The sequence below is a fragment of the Gekko japonicus genome, unplaced genomic scaffold (assembly GCF_001447785.1).
Source record: "Gekko japonicus isolate JY-2015 unplaced genomic scaffold, Gekko_japonicus_V1.1 scaffold2446, whole genome shotgun sequence".
In the NCBI taxonomy this organism is placed as follows: Eukaryota; Metazoa; Chordata; class Lepidosauria; order Squamata; family Gekkonidae; genus Gekko; species Gekko japonicus.
This window is the reverse complement of record NW_015167127.1, coordinates 78559-99760: the sequence shown is the minus strand read 5'-3', so window position 1 is coordinate 99760 and position 21202 is coordinate 78559. Positions and strand designations below refer to the sequence as shown.

Genomic DNA, 21202 nt, shown 5'->3' with positions numbered 1-21202 from the left:
CTCTCACCTTTTCCCAATCCATTTTTTCGACATCAACAAGGATTCTCATGAGCTCAGGAATAGCAAGGGCAGGATGGGTGTCATTTAGCTGAATGGCAACCTGCAAAACAGATAATCTCTTAGTGTGAAACTCTCCCACACCCCCATGACATAGAAGCAGCACAATTCATGGGAGCTATGGACCCTGGATACCATAAGTCCAAATCAACCTCAACTCATCCCCCATCTTCTGTTTCTTTACAGATTCATCCTCTTCCCCTCCTAGTTTTCCAGGGGTGCCATCCCTTTCCCACAGATCTGTACAGAAAAAAATGAAAACACTCCCTCCAAACATTCCAAATTATGTAAAAGACTCTTTTCAAAAATAAGATGCACAACCATGCAAATTGGCTCCAGTCCAGCAAACACTTTCCATGAATGGAAGGGTCCCCCTCCCAAATTTCCTCCTCCCTACTGCAGACCTCTGACCCATCCCCAGGAGCAGCATTCTGGGCTGCAGCAGGAGGGGAGAAGAGGGGAAGCCCCACTCCACTGATGCAAATCCCTCCTATCAGCTGGATCCAAGCCCTTTTATGAAGCATAAAGATTAAAAGGAGCAAAAACTAAGTTTACCCAATTTTCATTACTGATACCAATTGTAGAATGTGGGAGCGAAGACCCTAGCATTTAGGAGTACACAGCACAGAAGTACAAAACGCATTGGTATAATTATTAAACTCATAGGGTTTTTTGTGGTGAACAAGTAAAAAAACAGCACAGTATTTTGTAAACTGATTTGGCAGTATAAATGATTATTTAACAACAATGTATATTATTAAGGTACATCAATACGGATGCATCAAGACTAATGTAATTATGATTATTTCTAGTTATTACAATAATAATAATGGTCACTGTTCTGCTTTCTAGAATTACTTGGAAGCTCCACTGCCACTCCAAAATGCTAGTTAATTTTTGAGGAATGCAGAAAATTGGTAACAGAGAACTCTGTAACCATTTGGTTCATCCCTAGTATTCACCTTGTCAGGAAAAGTTTCAAAACAGGTTCTGACGGGGTCCCGACAACCAAATTTGGAAGACTTGAATCGCCGTATGATATCCTGTAGAGTGGCTGCTACCACAAAGTACTCCTGTTTCAAACGCAGCTCTTTTCCTTCAAAGAACTTAGAAACATGGAAAGAAATGTCACTGTTGTGAGAGCCTGTAAAAGTCTCTGCAGCATCCAATGCAATGAAGGCAGTACCCAATGGACTGCAAAATTATTGAGCACTTAGAGCACCATGGTGCTTTCCAAAATAAACTATAGGAGACTATCCATAATTGTATAATCTACAAACTATTACAGAGCCATCGTAGTGTAGTAGTTAGAGCATTATGAGGATCTGGCAGATCTGGGTTCAGATCCACATTCTGCCATGAAATTCATGCCCATCACTCTTTCTCAACCTAGCCTACCTCACAGGGTTGCAATGGGGATAAAATGCATAGGAAGAACCATGTAGACTGCCCTGAGCTCCTTGGAGGAATGGTGGCATAAAGATGTACTAATAGACAGAAGAAATGGCACTTCGGGCATAAACACTTGTAAAATCACAATGGTTCTCTCCCATCTTTGATATACAAAAGTTATCTGAAATAGGCATGTTTAATCCTCAGAAATGAAAGAATACCATTGTAATTCTTTTTTAAAGTTTCTGCAAAGTCAGAGAATAAATGTTCACTCTTATCAATGGATAAGCAGAACAGAATCTTAGGAAAGTAAAAATTTGCTTAACCCATTCAGGAAATCACCAGGAAACCAATGGGACTTATTTAAAGCATGCTTACTGTTCTCTGAACTGTACCCAAAGGCCCCAATCCAGATAAAGTCAGCCATGCTTACTTCCATTGAAATTAATTAAACAAGATAATTAGTTTAGGTTCAAGGAAAAGAGATTATAGATTAAGAGGAAAGAAAAATGTAACACAAGCAAAGAAAAGTGAAGCAGAAGAAACCAGTTACTAGGAAGTTTAGCTGTGTGTTTGCAATGCAGTACACACTTGTATACATTACAACCAGTGTTCCCTCTAAGCTGAATTAGTGTGAGCTAGTTAGCCTCCAGCTCACACATTTTCATCTTAGCTCAGGGAGGATGGCTCCAGAGCAAACTAATTTATGTAGTAGCCAAATCACTCGCTCACAACTCTAATGCCAGTAGCTCACAAAGTAGAGTTTTAAGACTCCACAGCTCAGAGGGAGCACTGATCACAACTGCCCATTTATCCATAAATCAAAACATTTTAAAGACTCATCTATGACGGTAACAAACCAACAAGATAAAACCAGTTCAGCCCTGACCTGGGTGGCCCCAGGCAAGCCCGATCTCATCAGATCTCAGAAGCTAAGCAGGGCTGACTCTGGCAAGTACTTGGATGGGAGACCTCCAAGGAAGACCAGGGCTGTGACACAAAGGCAGGCAACAGTAAGCCACTTCCTTGAAACGTCCAAGACCCACTAGGGGTTGCCAGAAGTCAACCATGACTTCCAACCAGACACACACATGCACACAAATACTCACCCGTCCCCCCCCAAAAAATAAAAATCAGGTCAGTTAATCAGAAGGGTTCAGAAGAAGAAGAGATTGGATTTATACCCCTCCCTTCACTACCCAAAGGTGTCTCAGAGTGGCTTACAAACTCCTTCCCCTTCCCCTCCCCACAGCAGACACCCTGTGAGGTAGGTGGGACTGAGAGAGCTCTGACAGAAACTGCTCTTTTTCAAGAACAGCTCTTATCAGAACTATGGCTTGCCCAAGGTCATCCAGCCAGGTGCAAGTGGAGGAGTGGGGAATCAAACCCGGTTTTCCCAGATTAGAGTCCACGCACTTAACCACTACACCAAACTGGCTTTAGTTCAATATATTTGCTTTAAAAAAGTATAATTTTTTAATATAATGAAAGTAATCAATGCACACACAGATATATTTCTATTGTATTCCCTAGAACAGCCTCTCAGTTAACCAACACAGCAGAATAGGAAAACCTCTCTATACATGTATAGGACTTATACTATAATGAACGTAAATTAAATGGTCATCTCTGCAGGAAACAGCAATAGGCTGCATATGCTTAGCAGAAGAGACTAAAAGTGACATAAAACATTAACTTACATTATCGTTTGGATACAGTACTCTGGAGATGTTTTCTGCCAAGTTTCTGTCCAACACAGCCTGGATATAATCACCGACATTAACTAGATCAAGAGAAAGAACACATATCAACAGAACAGCCAAACCAGCTCCATAAATGTAAAACGTCGGTAATTCTATATTTAATCTACTGTATTACCTAGAATATCCTCTCAGTCAAGCACCACTCTCATTTTTGCAACGTAGCTATGCAAGTCTGCTGCAGCCAACTCAACTGAATCCTGCAGCACTAATGGATTTATGCTGGCATAAATTTTCATGAGTCAGAGCTCATTAATCTGATCAAGCAAGCTCTAATTCATAACAAGTTATGCCACGATAAATTCATTAAGCCTTTAAACATGCTACAAGACTTTCTCTCATTTAGCAGAGTCTTCCAAACAAACAGCCCCTCTTCTCCTTGTTGTTTCTACAGAAAATTTTGCTTTGGGTAGGTTGGGTGAGGGGAATCAACCTATGCTGAATACATTTGAGAAGTCTAAATAATAAACTAAGACTTGCATTAATGGCAAAAGGAAAAACCAACACATTGTATTTAGTTCAAAGAGCCCTAGAGCAACTCAAGACTCTGTCCTCATCTTAGCCACCATCTTGGGGAAACACCAGACATTGGCTGTTTTGAGGACACATTGCCTAGTGAAGAAATGGTGAACACAGCACCATCCCAACACAGCCATTCAGAATGTAGGTGGTGGAGAAGGAAACTGCTTGCACCTATCCATTGTACACATAAGGTTCTGTGTCCCACACTCCTGCTGCAGTTAGCAGATTAATATGGAAGAAAACCTCAAGACAGAAATGGTGGGTAAGGCCTATCTGTTGCAGACAACTTGGGGCCAATCCAACAGTTTCTGCTTCTGTGCATGCTGGAACATTAAGCAATGCTTCAGGAGGACAGACATTAAGTGGCTTTTATCCTACCCAGCCTCTGAAATCCAGCCAAACTTCCAACTTGCTGAACATTAAGAAATCCAGTTTTGTATTTTCCTCTAGCAATAGGCAACCCAGACGCATCCCCATAATAAAAATAAAGAACAAGAGAGCAGGTTCCAGAAGGAGACTGCACTTACATTCTTCAAGGTTGAAGTCGTTGGGAGCTTTGGCAGACCACAGCCTCATAGTGTTGACTGTATTGTTCTTGTAACCTGGAACAGGAGTGTCGTAAGGCATGGCAAGCACTACCTAGAAGAAGGGAAAGCGCATCAGATGAAAACTAGGAAAAAGAGTGTTTTGTGAAGCCTATTTGGACTTGCCAGAAGGTAAAGAAAAGTGGTACAGAAACATTTTAATGAATAATAAATTTAACGAATGCATCACCTATAGAAGGTTGCCCTTCTCTAGGATTGGCGGTTCTAACCTGGAAGTGAAGCTCTGTTGTCTCCAGCACCTCATTGCTGCTAGTCTGGCAACACTGCCTTCCCCCTCCCACAAGTTCCATGTGATCCCACTGGTGGGTGACCAACCCATTCTTTGGAGGCCTGTGAGGTAATGGAGCCCCTCATAGACAAAAAAGGTGAGGCACCGACAATGAAAAAAAGAGCATGCAGAGAATGTATTTCAGTAGCTTATGCACCAGTTTGGAAATTAACTTTGAATTCAAAAAAACCAAAGTTAAAATGGCTACACGTACCAGCAAGCCATACCCTGTACCCACTGGAATCAAATAAATATCCTGGAGGATGAAGACAAAAATGCCTCCATACCCTGGCCAGAAATAAGTGTGTGCCCCCTCCCTTTTTAACATCCCATGTGATGACGAATTCAAAAGATTGTGTGATGTGTTGTGTTTTGGTTAGTCTTAATAAAAGGCATTATATGGCTTTTGGATTTTCCTATGGACCAACATGGCCACCCATTATTTTGTCTGCATCTCAAGATGTACTTCAAAGGCATAAATGGAACATGACACAGGCTGCTAAAATCACACCAGTGAAAGCAGTCTTGAGAAAACTGGGCAACATGCCCTAGTTAATACTTCTCACGTCCTGACTTGGTGCATCCTGGTTCAAATCTACCTTTCAAACATTCTTCAGAAGGTGGTGATTTGCGATCCAGAAAAAAAAAATTGACTTTTTCTGTTAAAGAGCTATAACAGCATGGGGTGCATGTGTCAGGGCTGATTAGCAAACCAAGATGGATGTAGAAGAGCAAACACCTTCACCCCCTTCTTGCACAACCCTGATCCAAATGAGGTCACCTTTGGCTGTAATTCAGCAATCAGAATCTCATCTGTTCTGAACATTTACACGGGATTGTAAAGAAGAAAGAGTTATACAATTGGTTGTTCTGAGGACTAAAGAGTTATTCAGGTCTGGCTTTGGATGTCCTGTTGTGTTCTTGAGCCACTCCCCTTCCACTACGCACAAAGCTGGCACAGAAGTTAGTCTGGGTAGCTCAGCTCCCTGTATAGCTCTGCCTACACAATACCATTTTTTCACCATGGGTTGTTGTTCAGTGAGTCATACTCCAGGCTTAACTGTGACTTTTTGGAAAAGGTGCTGATTTAATTACAGACCAGAAACGATATGTTCAAGAGACAAGTTGATGGGGAGTGGGAGGGGACAGTGGCATATCCTAAACATTTCACTGCCTCCTGTAGAAAGGCTGATAGTGCCACAGAATTCCTGGCAGACCCACACTTTGAACCTTGGTACATTCTTATTTATTACTTCCTAGATTATGTTTGCTGTAATACATTTCAGTGAAGGTAACTGGGTGGATTAGCAACATCGACCATTCCCGTCCCCTCAGCTACACTGCATTATACAAGTTCTTAAGTGTACTTCTCCACCCTAATTTGGCTCTGCCGCCAAAAAACTTGATAATACTGCACCTGAGTATCAACCCATTTAATGCCATCCGGAGTGTGATCCACTCGGCCATAGAAGTGTACGGGGAGCATGTACTCTGGGCGGGCTTTTTCCCAAGGATTGCCATAACGTAGCCAATCATCAGCTTCTTCCACCTTACAAAAAAGGAGAGGCAGAATGTGCTTTAGTTAGCAAGTGATCTTCACACAAAGGGTTTCCAGCTCTGCCAAATGCAGAGATCTTTTCCAGCCCATTAACATTCAATGGTAATTTTAAAAAGTGTGGCTAAACTCTTCCACGATGAGGATTTTATAACCTGGACTCTACTCAAGGTAGCTCCACTGCATGGAGACTCACCACTACCGTGCCAATGGGCCTCAGGAACATCCGAAGATGGGACAAATACTTTTTCACAATGGAAGCAACCCACAGGGCAAGTTCCTTTATATACCAAGAACTTACCACAAGGATGCCATCATTGGACTTCCTCCTCATATTAAATGCCAGTCCCCAGGCCAACTGTGTGGCAGGCCAGCATCCTTTCCCTTGCTCTGCCAGATGCCCTTGTGGGCTGTTACTTGTTTTGCCCTTCAGGGGTTCACAACAGCCCCCCATCTATATCCCACACCATATCATTAAAAAATGGCACCTAGAGTAGGGAAAACAGATAAGGAGAAAAGCAGAATAATGGTTGGGAAGCAGGCATAGGCCCAAAAAGGCCTACACAACCTAGATGCCAGGTGCAGTCTTTTAAAGCTCTCCAGGAACACTAGGGAGAAGTCAACTGTGGGTGATCTTGCCCATTCCTCTCTGCAGCCTCTTGTCCACTGCACCCCGCACAGGTGTGAGACGCACTTTGATGGAAGAGGAGTCCACTGTAGAAGGGGGGGGGGGAAGAAGCTGTGGCTGCTTCAAATCTCTTTAAATTTCCTCCTAAGGTAAGAGACTTTGCTGGTGCCCATGTTACCGGATGGTAACTTTAGCAAGCTGTGGGGGCTTTCAGATCTGTTGAGGAAGAACCCCCTCATCAGTGGTTATGTTTTGTTGTTTAGAAAGGGGAGTTTTGGCCTTTCCTGGCAAACTGATGGCATAACTTTCAGAACTGTTGAGGAAGAACCCCCTCGGCAGTGGTTATGTTTTGTTGTTTAGAAAAGGGAGTTTTGGCCTTTCCTGGCAAACTGAATGACCCTCATCGGCTGCACATCCTGTAGGCTTTATCTTCTCTAGTACTTCTCTCTCCTAAGCAGCTTTGTATGCAGAAAGTTCCAGATTTAGTCCCAAATATCTCTGTTTCAAAGGATCTCAGGTAGAGGGGCAAGGAAAGATCCCTGAACTTAGAACTCCTGCCAGTTGGAACAGTGAGTACTGGGCTAAAAGGACTCAGGGTAAAATTGTTCCTATCACAGACCTTCTCAGGTCTTTGATCTTTGTATGGGCACTGCTTGCCCAGTCTCATCAGCCAAGTCTGTAGAGTTCCAGGCTTGGCAGGTACAGTTTCTTCCAAAATGTCCTCACATTTTGCTCCACTGCATGCCCCTCAGGCACCAGGGAGGGCTGGAACATCTTTTTTCAAAAGTGCCCAGACAGCTTCTACCGCGACAGCAAAATGTCTACCTTCACAGCCCTCTCCTGAACATGGTGTCTCTAGGAGCAAATGAAATCCAAGCCAGAAACAGACTAAAAACAAATTACGGTCCTTTCACCAACATACCTGCCAGCCATCAAGAATCTTCTGATTAAAAATGCCAAATTCGTAACGGATGCCATAGCCATAGGCTGCAAGTCCTAGCGTTGCCATAGAGTCCAGAAAGCAAGCTAAAATGACAATGAACCAAATTTTAATTAACAGGCAGATAAGTAGATGTAAAAAAAAAAAGCAGCTATTACCCTTATGACCCTATGTGCTCGTGTTTAAAAGACAGGGAGACAACATGGTACCAGGCCAAAGCAGTAGACAAAAAGCAGCTTTCTTTCACTTTGTGAGAATCTATTTTGAGCACAGCCAGATATTTAAGTAAACCATATTGAAGTAGATATGTATGAAAACATGCCTACATCACAACACATCTCGGTTTCAAACCAGTAGAACTCCCACAGCTTCTCCTACAGAACCCTGGGAAATGTAGTCTGCAGGGGGGAACCATTAGACCTAGTTTACAGAGTTCCCGGCAGTAAAGAATGGATAAGGCAGTTTTATAAGCAACTGTGGCTTTCTTTAATGCACCAAAGGACTCGTTGTTTTTTTACAACAGACTCATACCACTTCCTTATTTGAACATATTAAATTAATATTAATTTTGGCCCGACCAGGGAAAACAAGCTTTTAATTCCACCCCACCCAGATCTCACAAACTCTCCACATTCTGCTTTCAGAGATCCATTGTTCTGTTTGTAACCAAACCCTGCAGAGCTTTTGAAGGAGGGGTGAGGCTGTTAGTGAAGTTGACTGTGATACAGCTAGAGAAGACAAGGCAAACCTCCTGGGTTTCTCTGTTTGGAAGAATCTCCTAGCAGCAATAACTCAAGCACAAAAAGAGTTTTGGAAGAACATTTGTTGCTTATTTCTTTCCAAGCATTTGGGAGTACCCTCCATACAGCTGTTTCCCTTCTAGGCAATTTTCAAGGACAGTGCAAAATTCAGCAACAGAGCTGTATCACTGGGACTACAGTGTTTGTTAAAACATCCCAAGGTTTCTTCCTGTCTTGAGAAAGGAACAAAAACACCTTCTACATGCCCACCTAAATTTGGACTCTGTTTAAAGCATGAGAGAACTTGAATGGAAAAAAAAAGTTATGTCTCTCCCAGTGTTCCCTCTAAGCTGAGTTAGTGTGAGCTAGCTCATAGTTTTTTAGCCTCCGACTCACACATTTTTGTCTTAGCTCAGGAAGGATGACTCCAGAACAAACTAATTTATGCAGTAGCCAAATCACTCACTCACAACTTTAAGGCCAGTAGCTCACAAAGTAGAATTTTTTGCTCACAAGACTCCACAGCTTAGAGGGAGCATTGGTCTCTCCATTTAGTCACAAATTCAACAGAGCTTTTCAACAGACCAAAGCATGGATCTCATAACCACATTGTAAACTGGACTGAGATATAATAACTTGCCCTAGGTGCCAAACAGTCATAAGGATAATACCGAATGATTATACTTAGCATTTATATAACTCATCTCAAGGATTCAAAGTGATAGCCACATGTTTTATGGTGATATGGTATGGTGAGAGCCACGTATTTTAATATTTTATATTTGTTATTTGTTTTGGGGTTGTTTTTTAACTTATCAGTTTTAATGTTGTAAGCCGCCACAAGACCCTTTGGGTGAATGGCGACTAAAAATGTCAAATAAATACATAAATAAAGCGCCTACAGCTTTTAAGAACATTTGTGTCCCACCCTTCTGCTGAATAAAAAACAGCCCTCTAGGCAGCCAACAATATAAAAATCTAAGGGAATTATATATCCAAATATAAAACAAAAAGACCACATTAGAATACACAGAATAAAACATAGCAGCAGAAGCAAAATAAAGCAGCAGCAATTCAGGTAACAAAAATGAACAAGAAATAGCATGGAAACCACAAATAAGATTGCTCCCCAGCAGGGAAAAAAAATGAAATAATGAAGGGCAGGAAGTAGACTTAAAACAAAATAAGGTTAAAGTATAAAATCATTAAAGGACTTCCAGAACAAATCAGGTTTCACAGCTTCCAAAGGGCTTAAATGAGGGGCATGTGGTAAACTTCCTGGGGTAAACTGGGACCAACACTGAAAATGCCCTGCTCCACATTGCAGCCAGCCTGGCCTTCTGTACCGAGGGGGCACAGCACAGGGCACTAGATAATACTCTCAAACCACAGGAAGTCTGGCATTAAGTATGGAGGTGAGAGACCTAGGCCCATTACAGATGCACATCTTACTGCAGATTTTCAGAGCAGTAAGCCTTTAAGCTTGACTTAGGATTCTGTGCCCACCTTATGCACCATTCTTTTCCCTCTGGTGTATTTATTCTGCAGCTACAATTTTAAAAATGCACTTTTCTAAATCGGGGTGGAACATCACTTGTGACGTGTGTGTGGGGGTCCAAAGTTTTTAAAAATAATAAGCAATTGCCCTATTGCAGCTGTGCAGCAGCATCCAGCAAGCGGCATCCATTTAAATCCTTGTGGACCAGGTTATGCGCATGCATTTTAGTGTTACTCCATTGAATGAGAGGAAAGAGAAAGGAACCCAGGCAAAGGGGAGAAACCTGATGTTGAAACTGACCAGACTTTTTTCAAACTGACAAGAAGCTGCAAAGCCCCATTTTCCTATCCAAGCACTAGGGGATTCTCTGCTGTGTTATCGGCCACTGTGAAAAACAGGAAAGAGTTACACGATCTCATAATATGGGGAAACGTTGAGTGTACAGAGTGCACAGTAGAACCCACTGACACTAGCATTGCAAGCTGTGATCGTTGGCAACGTGTGTGTGTGCGCGCCTGTGCAAAGTCAGCTGCAACTCCACCATGCTTTCCACAGAGCTGCCGTTTGTATGGGGAAGTCCTCTGGCAGAAGCTCTGGAGAGATTTTGTTTTAGTCTTCTGCCACTCAATTGAAAGGTTTTTTGATATTTTCACTGATGCCCTAGCGCAGCTGCATTGTAATGCCAATTTCCTGCCCTTCCTTGCAAATTTGCGTGGTTTTCTCTTTGTGAATCTCTAATTTAATCCTGTACACTGGTCTTGATCTTGGCAGTTTTTTTAGAGCCTATCCTGTGCAGATGGCACTCTGTCCTCCAAACAGATTGATCCCAAGCAATTATTCAGTGGTTTGTAAAAGTTCCATGTGGCTCAGCCGCCATTTTAATGTTAGGCTTCCAGAGACTACCAAAATGGTTCACCCTCCCCCAAACTTTATTCAGTAAAGCACTAAAAAGAAAAATATTTTCAAAGCTGTAGGCTTCCCATCCCAGTGTATCTCTCTCTTTCCGTTTTATGTCAATTTCATTCCATGCTGACAATCCCCCCTCCTTTATTTTGTTTGCATGTAGCACTGAGATCCTTTCAAAACCCCTTTTCAAATCAATACCGGCAGGGAACTAAACCTCACACAGCTCCTTTTAAACCCCCCATTGTTTTAATTCTTTTAAATTCAGCGATCCAAGACTAGTGATAGTCTCATATTGTTACACTCACGCCGCTTGTTTAAAAAATTTAAAACAAGGGGGAAATGAAGCTTGTACACCAATGAAGGGGGGAGGATGGCACGGTGGACAGAATGACCTCAATGTGGCCTTCAAAGGGCAGCAAAAGGGGAAGGGGAAAATCCAAGGGAATCTGTATGCTTTTGAATTACCTCCAGCTTGGAAGTGAAATAAGGGGAAAATCGGCACAAAGTACTCTCAGAAAACCCGGGGAAACAGCAACCAGAAAGCAAACTGAGTGCTGAAGGGAGGAAAATCAATGCAGAACAACAACAAAAAACTCAACAGATGTGCACAGTGAAAGCAAGGGAGAACGCCCATGCATAATAGGCCTTGGATTCCTGCTCATGTTAAGCCTTGAAACTCAAGGATATTTATGTATCCCATCCCACCACAGTTCTCTTGATGTGAAACAGCCCTGGAGGGCATTATTTGCCCCACTGGGGAAACCTAGGTGTATGCCATTAGTGCATGTAGAATACCCAATGGGGCAAAAAGCAGCCCCCAGGACCCTTCAGGTTGGCAAAATGACATAGGACAGAAGACTGAAGCCCGTGAGCCACAGTGCTGATGTAAATTGGGCCTGCACATATCTCGATTTAGATCCCACCACAAAATTTAAAATACACGCTTGATTGCATGAACTCAGAAAGGACCCCGGGGTGTGTGTGTGTATATATATATATATTTTCCCCAGACTCATTTCTAGGACACACTCTTGTTCTGACTGCTCCCAAGGTAACTTACCAATAATTATGAAAAACCAGTATCAAAACAATTTAATAATTCAGGATTGCAGACAAAAAACTGAAGCAATGGACACCTAGTGAGTTTATGACTTGGGATGAGTTCTAACCAATCATTTTCCCAGTCCATATCTCTTACGTTTGCTGCTGTATCAGTTCTAGTGGAAACTAGCCTGCCTGAGGTCCAGTGAAATCAGAATAACATAAACGTACATTTAATTACATAATGATACCAGCAGGACTTCAGAGTACTCAATTTTCTCTGAATATCACTCTCTGCATATTGCAACACACTGATCTTTCTGAACAGCAAAACAGTACGGGCCAAAATCACCACTCACCTGCTAGACGCCCCAGACCTCCGTTGCCAAGGCCAGCGTCTTCTTCAATCTCTTCCAGCTCTTCCAGGTCCAACCCAAGCTATTGTGAAAAGCAAACAAAGCACAATATTACTGTTCATCTCATCACTTAGCGGAGTTCCAAAACAGCTTAATTCCTGAAAAACTCCCCTAGAGAAATCTATTGTACTCTATTAATAATACTGCCTTTTTACTGGAGTGGGATCTATGTTAATCAATAGATTTAATCAGGGGATTTAACGTGCTATCATAAACTAAGTCCTTTGAAGCTGATGTGTTTAGAAGGGTGTTGCAGCTTAGAATGGCACTCAAGCTATAGTTGTTCAATTAGTGGAAGACTGTAAATGGTGGCAACAAATTTTACTCCATGGGCTGAGTTATGCACACAACTATTTATTTTTTTAACTACTTTGCTACTCTGCTTTTTCCACAGGCAATGAAAATATTAAAAACAGACTTCTATTAATGAAAGGTAAGCTTTCATTTCTTGAACTGTTAAGTTAGACCACACTTCAGAGAAATAACAGATGAAACAAACACACATAAAATCAGACACATCTAAGGCAGCCAACACTTCATTTTTATGGGAGACAAAAACTTTCCTTGTCCGTGTTTTCTTTTGGGAAGTTGGCTAAATAATATTTCAGACAGTAGCTGTGTTGATCTGTAGTTGAACAGTCAGATTCAAGTCCAGTAGCTCCTTACAGACCAACAAGATTTCTGAGGTACAAGATTTCAAGAGTCACCCTCAGAGCTTTGACTAACAAAAGCTTATAGCCTGGTTCCGGTTTGTCGACTTGCAAGTGGGTGCGCTCCATCATTGCTCTGATGTGAGCGGCCCGCAAACGTGCCGATGGGGAGGGGTCCAAGTTGATCTTAGAAAAGCAATAAAAATGTTTACCAAAAAAAGTTTATAGCCTGAAAATCTTGTTAGTCTCTGAGGTGCTACTGGACAAAAATCTATAGCTGGCTAAGTAATCATGAGACTCCAAGTGAATGTCTGTCCCAAGACCAACCAGTAAACTTTGCCACTGAGCTGGGATTTGAACCTGGATCTTCCTACTGCATATTCAACATTATCCATTCTGGATCAGACTGCTACGGGGGGTGTTGTTGTTGTTGTTCAGTCGCACAGTCGAGTCTGACTCTTCGCGACCCCATGGACCAGCTCCCGCCAGGCCCTCCTGTCTGGAGGTACGGGGGGTGGGGGGAGTATTTAATATATTGTAAGGCTTATACCATTTGGCATTCTTTAGACAGGGGGTGGGGGAGAAACAGACACCAATCCGGGTACTCCCAGTATTGGAATGCAAGGTATATGCAGATGCAGTGCAAATAAAGACGTTTTAAAAACAGGGTCTACATTGCTTACTTAATTTGATTATTGCCTCTTTTTTCTCCTGATATGTTATAGCAGTATCAGCCAGCAGACTAGAAATAACCAAATAATAATAATAATAATGGTTACAGAATCAACTGTTTACTGCCATTGCTCCTTCCATCTATTTAAAGTTGCACACTGCCCTTTCTCGTAATTAGTTTGAAATTGAGCTTCACAGACAATGGAGGGACTTGCCTTTATTTTTCCACCGTGAACATCTCCCCCCCAAAAGAATATCCTAGCTTTACCCCTGTCCTGCAAGATAGGTCTGCATCTTCATGAGCTTAGCCACATGTTGCTTTTTCAGACCGTTATCAGATAATTGTCCAGGGCAAAAACATAACAGCAGCTCTACCAAAAGGACTGGAATACATGAGTCATGCTACTTTCAGCAATTAATATTAGAATAAACGTCTCGGACAGGTTAGACTCAAACTAAAGGAGGCTGTAAAACATAACTGGGCTCTCCATGAATATATTTTGATCTCCAGCAACAAGAAACAAAGTAAAGGGAAGAGGGAAGAACAGGCTGACATAAAAAAGAGAGGGGGAGAGAGAAAGGAGGAATTGGCACAGTCTCCCACTGACTGGAGTCAGTTTTGGGGTGATTTTGTCTTGCAATGACATGATTAGGTGTTTTAATCTGTTTTAGTAATTTTTGGATTGTTTTGGTTGCTGTGGCTTTTATAAGCCTCCTTAAACCCCTACTGACAGGTGTGGTAGAAATATTGTAATAAATATATAAAAACTGGGATCAACAGCTAAGATTGTACTAGAAATAAAGAAGGAATTCCATGAATGAGAAGCTATGCTATGGTGCCAGGAAATCACATGCTGAGAGTATTTTGCAAATGTGGTTATGATCAGTTACTGAAAATCTCAAACACTTCCATTCTTAACAGAGTTTGAGTCCAGTCGCACCTTTAAGACCAACGAAGTTTTATTCATGGTATAAGCTTTCATGTGCAAGCACACTTCCTCAAACACAGTGGATCAGAACCAGAGGTCATTTCGGGGGGGATCGCGGGGGATCGCAGTTCCCCCGGGTGAGGTACGGGGGGTGGGGCACATTCCGAAGCCCCGCCCCCTGCTTCCGGCCGCCCCGCTTCCGGCCCTCATTCAGCCAGGAGGCAGGAGAAGAGGGAGGGTAAGTTGCTTCCTCCCTGCCTCTCCCCACCCCTGCCTGCCTGGGGCCAGGGAGAGCCTTCGCGGGGCTTCCTCGCACTCCCGCCGGCCTTGCAGGTCCACCACTGGGCCCCTCATGGGGCTCGGCAGTGGAGCTGCAAGGCCGGTGGCGGCGACCGGGACCAAGTTCCCCTAGCTCTTTTTCTATGAAAGGACCCCTGATCAGAACCTCCTCAGACATTACTTATAGGGGCTGGGGGGGGGTTGTCCTCAGGAAGGACCATTTAGAGTCACGATGCATAAGAACTGGGTGATTACAGCTGAGATTGGATGTAAGAAAAATCTGTGACTGGCAGTAAATTAGCATACAAATACAAGAGTTAACAAACAGATGTGGGAATGAGGTCTGAGTCCAGTAGCACCTACAAGACAAATAAAGTTCAATTCTGGGTACAAGTGAGAGCTGAGAGACTTAGTATGCACACTCATTCAGATTCATTGAAACAGATTTCCTCAAATATTACATATAGGTGTGTGGTGTGGGGGGTGTTAGTTGCCAGGAAGAGCTAACTAGAGTCACGATGTCTAAGTAACTGAGCAATAAATACAGCTAAGATTGGAATGACACATTAGGTAAGACATGTAAATAGCAGTAAGTTGGTATACAGATAATAAAAGAGTTGAAAACAGATGTGGGAACCAAGTTTGAGTCCAGTGGCACCTATAAGACCACAAAATTTGATTTCTGGGTATAAGTGAGAATTTAGTGACTTAGTCTGTGTAGTGAGATAAGAAGCTGGTATCTCTGTTAAGTAAAGGGGATTCCATTGTTCTGATTGTGGTAATAATTTGTAATTCAGCAATCTCCCGTTCCCGTCTGTTTCTGAAGTCCATTTGCAATAAAACAGCTGCTTTGAGATCCCCTGTTGAGTGTCCTGGAAGGCTGAAGTGTTCTCCTACAGGTTTATCAGTCTTGTGATTCTTGATGTCAGATTTGTGTCCATTTATCCTCTGGCATAGGGTTTGACCTGTTTGTCCTCTGTGGAGAACTGAAGGGCATTGTTGGCATTTAATAGCATACACAATATTGGAAGATGAGCAAGTGAGTAAGTCTGAGATGGTTGTAGTTGATGTTGTTATGTCCAGTGCCTGGGTGCATATGGCAGCAAAGCTGCCATCTGGGTTTATTGCAAGCTCTGGTACCAGTGTCCATCTTCAAATTAGAAGTTGTATTATTGTGGGTGTGGAGTTGTTTGAGATTGGGGGACTGTCTGTGTGCAAGAAAAGTCCCCCCCCCCCCAGTGCTTGTGAAAAAGAACTGTCTTTATCCAGTAGAGGTTGTACTTCCATGTTTACCTTTCCCAAAACAGAGAGTATACTCATGAAGGGCAGCACAGAAACATTTTCTGTTGCAAGTATATGGACTGGGAAGCAACTGTAAGTACCAACTGTCCAAACTGCTCATACAGGAATACAAATACACTACTGTTCTTCATACATTACAAAATATGTATTTCATCCTAAATCAGTGATTCACACCAGTTAGGTGTAAGGATGGCACTGGGCTAAACATTAGAGTGAAATTAATAGTGAATTCTTCCAGTTGGCTCAGTACTGAGTAAAAAACAAGAAGTAACTTAATGAACCAATTAGTAGCCAGGAAGTCTTGGAGCAAATAAGGAAAATAAAGAGAAATAAAGCTCCAGGCCTAAATGATTTCAGTGCAAAATATTATAAAATTGTTCAGTCTTCCCCCATATTAATAGTTGTAACTAACAAAAGCATGTAGAGTAATATCATTCTGAAACTCTTAATACATAAGACAGGTAATGATTTATCACGTATGGGAGCCACTGAGTTCCGGCCACGGCGAAGCAAATGACGGTCGCACTCTCGGGACTCTCCCAGAGGCGATTCGCCCATGCGTGGTTGGGGGGGAATCCGCATAAGCAGAGACCCTAGGGAGCCTTAGTGTAAAGGCTCCAGACCAGGGGGTGCACCGGGGAGTTGCCTCTTTGCCGACCCGACGGTCGGGAAATTGAGGCTTTCCCCATGCCCCAGAGGCCCCGCCGCGTTGTGCCCTGAGAGGACCTAGCTACGCCACCGGACTTACCAGAGTGATGGAGCGATGAGGCGATTACAAGAGACAGAAAAAATTGCTGAAAACTGTGAGTGGATGATCGAAAAACTTTAAGAGCGTTTCCTTCCCCCTCGGAGAAAGCGCAGGAAGGAGGGCGGGCTGCCCCCCACACTATAAAACGAGACTGTGTTTGATTGCGAGAAGAAGGGGGGAGTGAAAATTGAAAACAGTAAAGTTACTTTTTGGGAAATTTATTAAAGCAAAGGAGAGGAATTCGTTCCCAAGCCACGCGGCACGGACTTTTAAAAAGTAAACAAAAAAGTCAAGATGTCAGGGCCAAAAAGAGACAAGGAGAAGAAGAAGCAAGGGAAGAGGCAGCCGTGAACTTCCGGTCCTAGCCCCGCCTTTCTGAGTCAGCTGTCACTCAACAAGAAAGGGAGATGTTGCGCCCTCTGCTGGATCAAATGTAGAAAATCATCCAAATGTTAGTAAGCATAGAGAGTGTTCTCAGCAGTCAACAGACACAATTGACAGATACAGCTAAGAAGATGGAGGAGATTGCAAAGAAATGTCTGGTATCAACAGAAGAGACACAAAAAATCAAGAAGAAGGTCAATAAAATGGAAAAAACCCCAAGAAGTACAAGACAACAAGTTACCGATGCTACAAATGGAAAAATCAAACTTAACTCTCCGATTTCAAGGAATCCAGGAGGTTGAGAAGGAAGATCTCAGAAGCATATTAGCGGATGCTTTGGCGCCACTGATGGGCAGAGAAGCGGATAAGTTAAGCGAAGAGATTGATTTGGCCTATAGAGCCTATTCCAACTTTACTAAGAAAAATAATCTGCCAGCTGAAGTGGTTGTTAAATTTACCAAACAACGCATCAGAGATCAAATTTTAAAAGCGACATCAGCAACGCCCTTGAAGGTTGGAGAACAGACTATAAGGATTTTAAAAGATGTACCATTTGAAATTCGTCAGAAGCGGAAGGCTTATAAAGGACTGACCACATTCTTGCAAAACCATCAAATTAATTACAGATGGTTGATTCCAGAAGGACTTGTCTTTAAATTTAAAGACAAAAGAGAAAAGATAGACTCCATTTTCAAAGCACAAGACTTTTTGAAGAGACACGCCAGTTCAGAGGACGAAGTAGAACTTGCTAAATGGAAGGTATTTAGCAGTGAAGAAGACAGCGGCCCAGAGGAAGGGGACAGGGAACCGGAGGAAGGAGGAGCGTCAGGAGGAGTTCCCTACAACTTGAGAGACAAAAAAGGCAAACACCCCAACTGAAGATTTTTTGAAAGCGCTTTAAAGGACAATACTAATAATAACCCAAAAGGACATTACTAATATAGTTAACGTCTTTATTTTTTACAGGTAAAGAAGAAAGAAGATCGGTCATTCACAGAAGAAGCTATAGAATGTATTAATACTAACAAAAGATTCAATCATCACTCACCCACTATTCTTAATCCCTCTATATACCCTCCCTTTTTTCTGAAAATCTTAAAAGCAATAAAATTCTCTCCTTTTGAGGAGAGTTTAAAAAAAAAAACAATGTATGGGAGCCACCAAGCTTATACAATTGCCTAACACAGACCATATCATTCTGGCACAACTATTAGCACTGAGAATGCATCATTATCAGTAACTATATTCATGCTGATCAAACAGGTTTTATAATATTCGTGAATGATAACTATAATTGACAATGCAACATTACATGAAGTCCCAACAGCCTTATTTTTTATGGACACTGAGAATTAATTTTGATATGGTAGAGTGGCCTTTGGCATGCAATCTTGTACATGGGTAGAAAAAGAAGAGCTGGTTTTTATACCTCTCTTTTCTCTGCCTTATGGAGTCTCAAAGCAGCTTACAATCCCCTTCCTTTCACAACAGGCACCTTGTGAGGTAGGTGGGGCTGAGAGAGTTCTGAGAGAACTGTGACTGGGCCCAAGATCACCCAACAGGCTATACATGGAGGAGCAGGGAATCAAACCCAGTTCTCCAGATTAGAGTCCTGTGGCTCTTAATCACTACACCACGCTGGCTCTGGTACATATGTTCTACAAAGTACCATATGTGAGGATTATGACTAATGGAAGTTTACCAAAGGAACTTAAGTTAACACATAGAACTTGTCAGCGTTGTCCACTGCCTCTATTTTTACTCACATTAACTCTTTGGAACTGCTACTAGAACAAATCTGGAAAAATATTTCTGTGCAGGAAGAGATAAAATTTGCTGGGATTTAATTTATTGTTTAGTAAATTTACTTTCAATCTTTTATGCAACATTATGCAGACAAAAACAGATAAATATTATAAAAAAGCAGGAAAGAGGACTTTGCATAAATTCAAATTTTCCTTTTCCTGTTTTTGCATCCTGAGGCTGGTTACGTGAACAAAAGTTATACTTCCTTTCTATGCTGATGACACTGGGATGGATCCAAACAGCTTTTCTGCTAATGAAAAAAGGGAGGAAGGGTCTCCCATAACCACCCAAAAAGGTTATGCTGGGGAAAATGGGCCCTGTACAAACAATCAATGCCAGACCAGGGGCTGTAATAAGAAGTGGAGTTGGGTGAGATTGAGTAGAAAAGCTGGCTGGATCTACCCCACTGCGGCTCCAAAACAAATGGCCTCCAGAACATTCTGTTGCATTGTCAACAACTGTATGCAGGTTTCCCCCTGATTATAAAGTGACTATGGATAGATCTCAAACTGAATGCAAATTTTAAACTTGTATGAAAATGAAATAATAAAGCTCTAAGATATCTGGGAATCAAATACAATCACAATCCAATATTAGCTTAAAATAAAACAAATTTAGAATGATGAGATAAGCTAAGATTGTCTTGCAGTTCAGTCCCAAGCAGAGTTACACCCTTCAAAGCCAACCTAAATTCAGTGGACGCAGGACAGGTGTAACTCTGCTTAGGACTGCACCATTGGCCTGGCCTAGAATACTGATAATTGCTGTGTTTATAATGTCTAAGTTCTCCCCATTCTCCCTTGCTACCTTGAATGCTTGGAACCAACCCACAGAACACCTACATCAGGGGTCCCCAACATGGTGTCCATGGCACCCACCGACACCTTTCCTGGTGCCTACGATGTGTTTCCAGAAAGTGGGTGGGGCCAAGCTTCTGATTGGCCATTGGATATTTGATTGGCTGTGCAGACTTTAAAAAATGTTGCTTTGGCAGCAGTTGCCACCACAGCACATGGATCGTCACCGTGCGATTGAAAGTAAGCTGTGGCAGCCATTTTATGGCTGCCTCCATCTCCTGGGGCAGCCATTTTGTGGCTGTGCCCACCACACTGTGACAGAATTCCAAAGCTGCCCCCAAAAAGTTTGGGAACCCCTGACCAACATGATGCCAACTCTCTCACTTTCTTCAACTGCCCCCCTCAAAACTCATCTTCCCCACGAATCTTTTAGAATAATTCCTTAGCCCCTTTCCCCTAGAGAAGCTAAGCCTGAGTACTGAACCAAGGCCCCGGTCACACGGGCCGGATATCGTGGGGGGGAGGCATGGCTAATTGCCCCAGCGCAATTTGATCTGCAATTACGCGATCAGACCCGCCGGCGGCACACCACGGGTCCTTCCCTTGGTGCCGGCAGGTAAACGAGGGACCGGAGGGGAATGCCGCGCGCCGGTGCAATCACACCACGGGAGTCTGGAGGCAGCCCGTGGCAAACGTTTACTAGTACTTTGGAGGTACTAATTTTTTAACACGCATTTTCGGCGGTAAGCCACGGGTGCGCTCCACTTCCCAGATGTTGGGGTGTGATCACGCCTGGATAATCCGCCCACCATCCGTGCCTCTTGTGTGACCGAGGCCCAAATGTGTCATTTTCCCTTTCTTATCCCCATGTCCACCTTGCTCCTCTCCATTCGCTGCCTACCTTGTCGCAAATTCCACACAGTAAGTTCCTTGGGACCTTCCACAGACTCTGTCAAGCAGCATGCATACTGATGGCAGCAGATGAAAAACAGTATCATCCTCACTGTGCTTTAGACTACATCATATCAGTTTTGCTTTTGCAAGGGAACTCTCTTAGGTGCTGAACAGGTTTTCTTTTTAATTGGCTCCACTGCTTTCTGCGCCCTGCAGTTACTCTTGGATGGTTTCCACATACCGTGCACTGTAGCCTGCAGGCTCAGAAACCAGCTGGAACCAGACGTTAGAATACACATGAGTCATATCATTTAGTTCACAGACACCATGAGGGCCAGAAGCTCACTTGAAGAAGAAGAAAAAATTCTGCATTTTTTTTACTTATGTGTGCAACCTATCTTGTCTGAGTCAAA

The 21202-nt window shown here is 42.8% G+C and overlaps 1 protein-coding gene across 1 annotated transcript in view; it reads right to left on the bottom strand.

Moving 5' to 3' along the window:
* The window catches only part of PYGB (phosphorylase, glycogen; brain), a 66241-nt gene that overhangs the window by 24585 nt on the left and 20454 nt on the right, over positions 1-21202 (bottom strand). Inside the window, exons 3-9 of the mRNA XM_015413016.1 lie at positions 12272-12350; positions 7710-7813; positions 6022-6153; positions 4259-4370; positions 3150-3232; positions 1020-1163; positions 8-100 (exon numbers count right to left, since the gene is read on the bottom strand). Coding sequence (XP_015268502.1) covers positions 8-100; positions 1020-1163; positions 3150-3232; positions 4259-4370; positions 6022-6153; positions 7710-7813; positions 12272-12350 — 747 coding nt within the window. The remainder of the gene's footprint in view (positions 1-7; positions 101-1019; positions 1164-3149; positions 3233-4258; positions 4371-6021; positions 6154-7709; positions 7814-12271; positions 12351-21202) is intronic.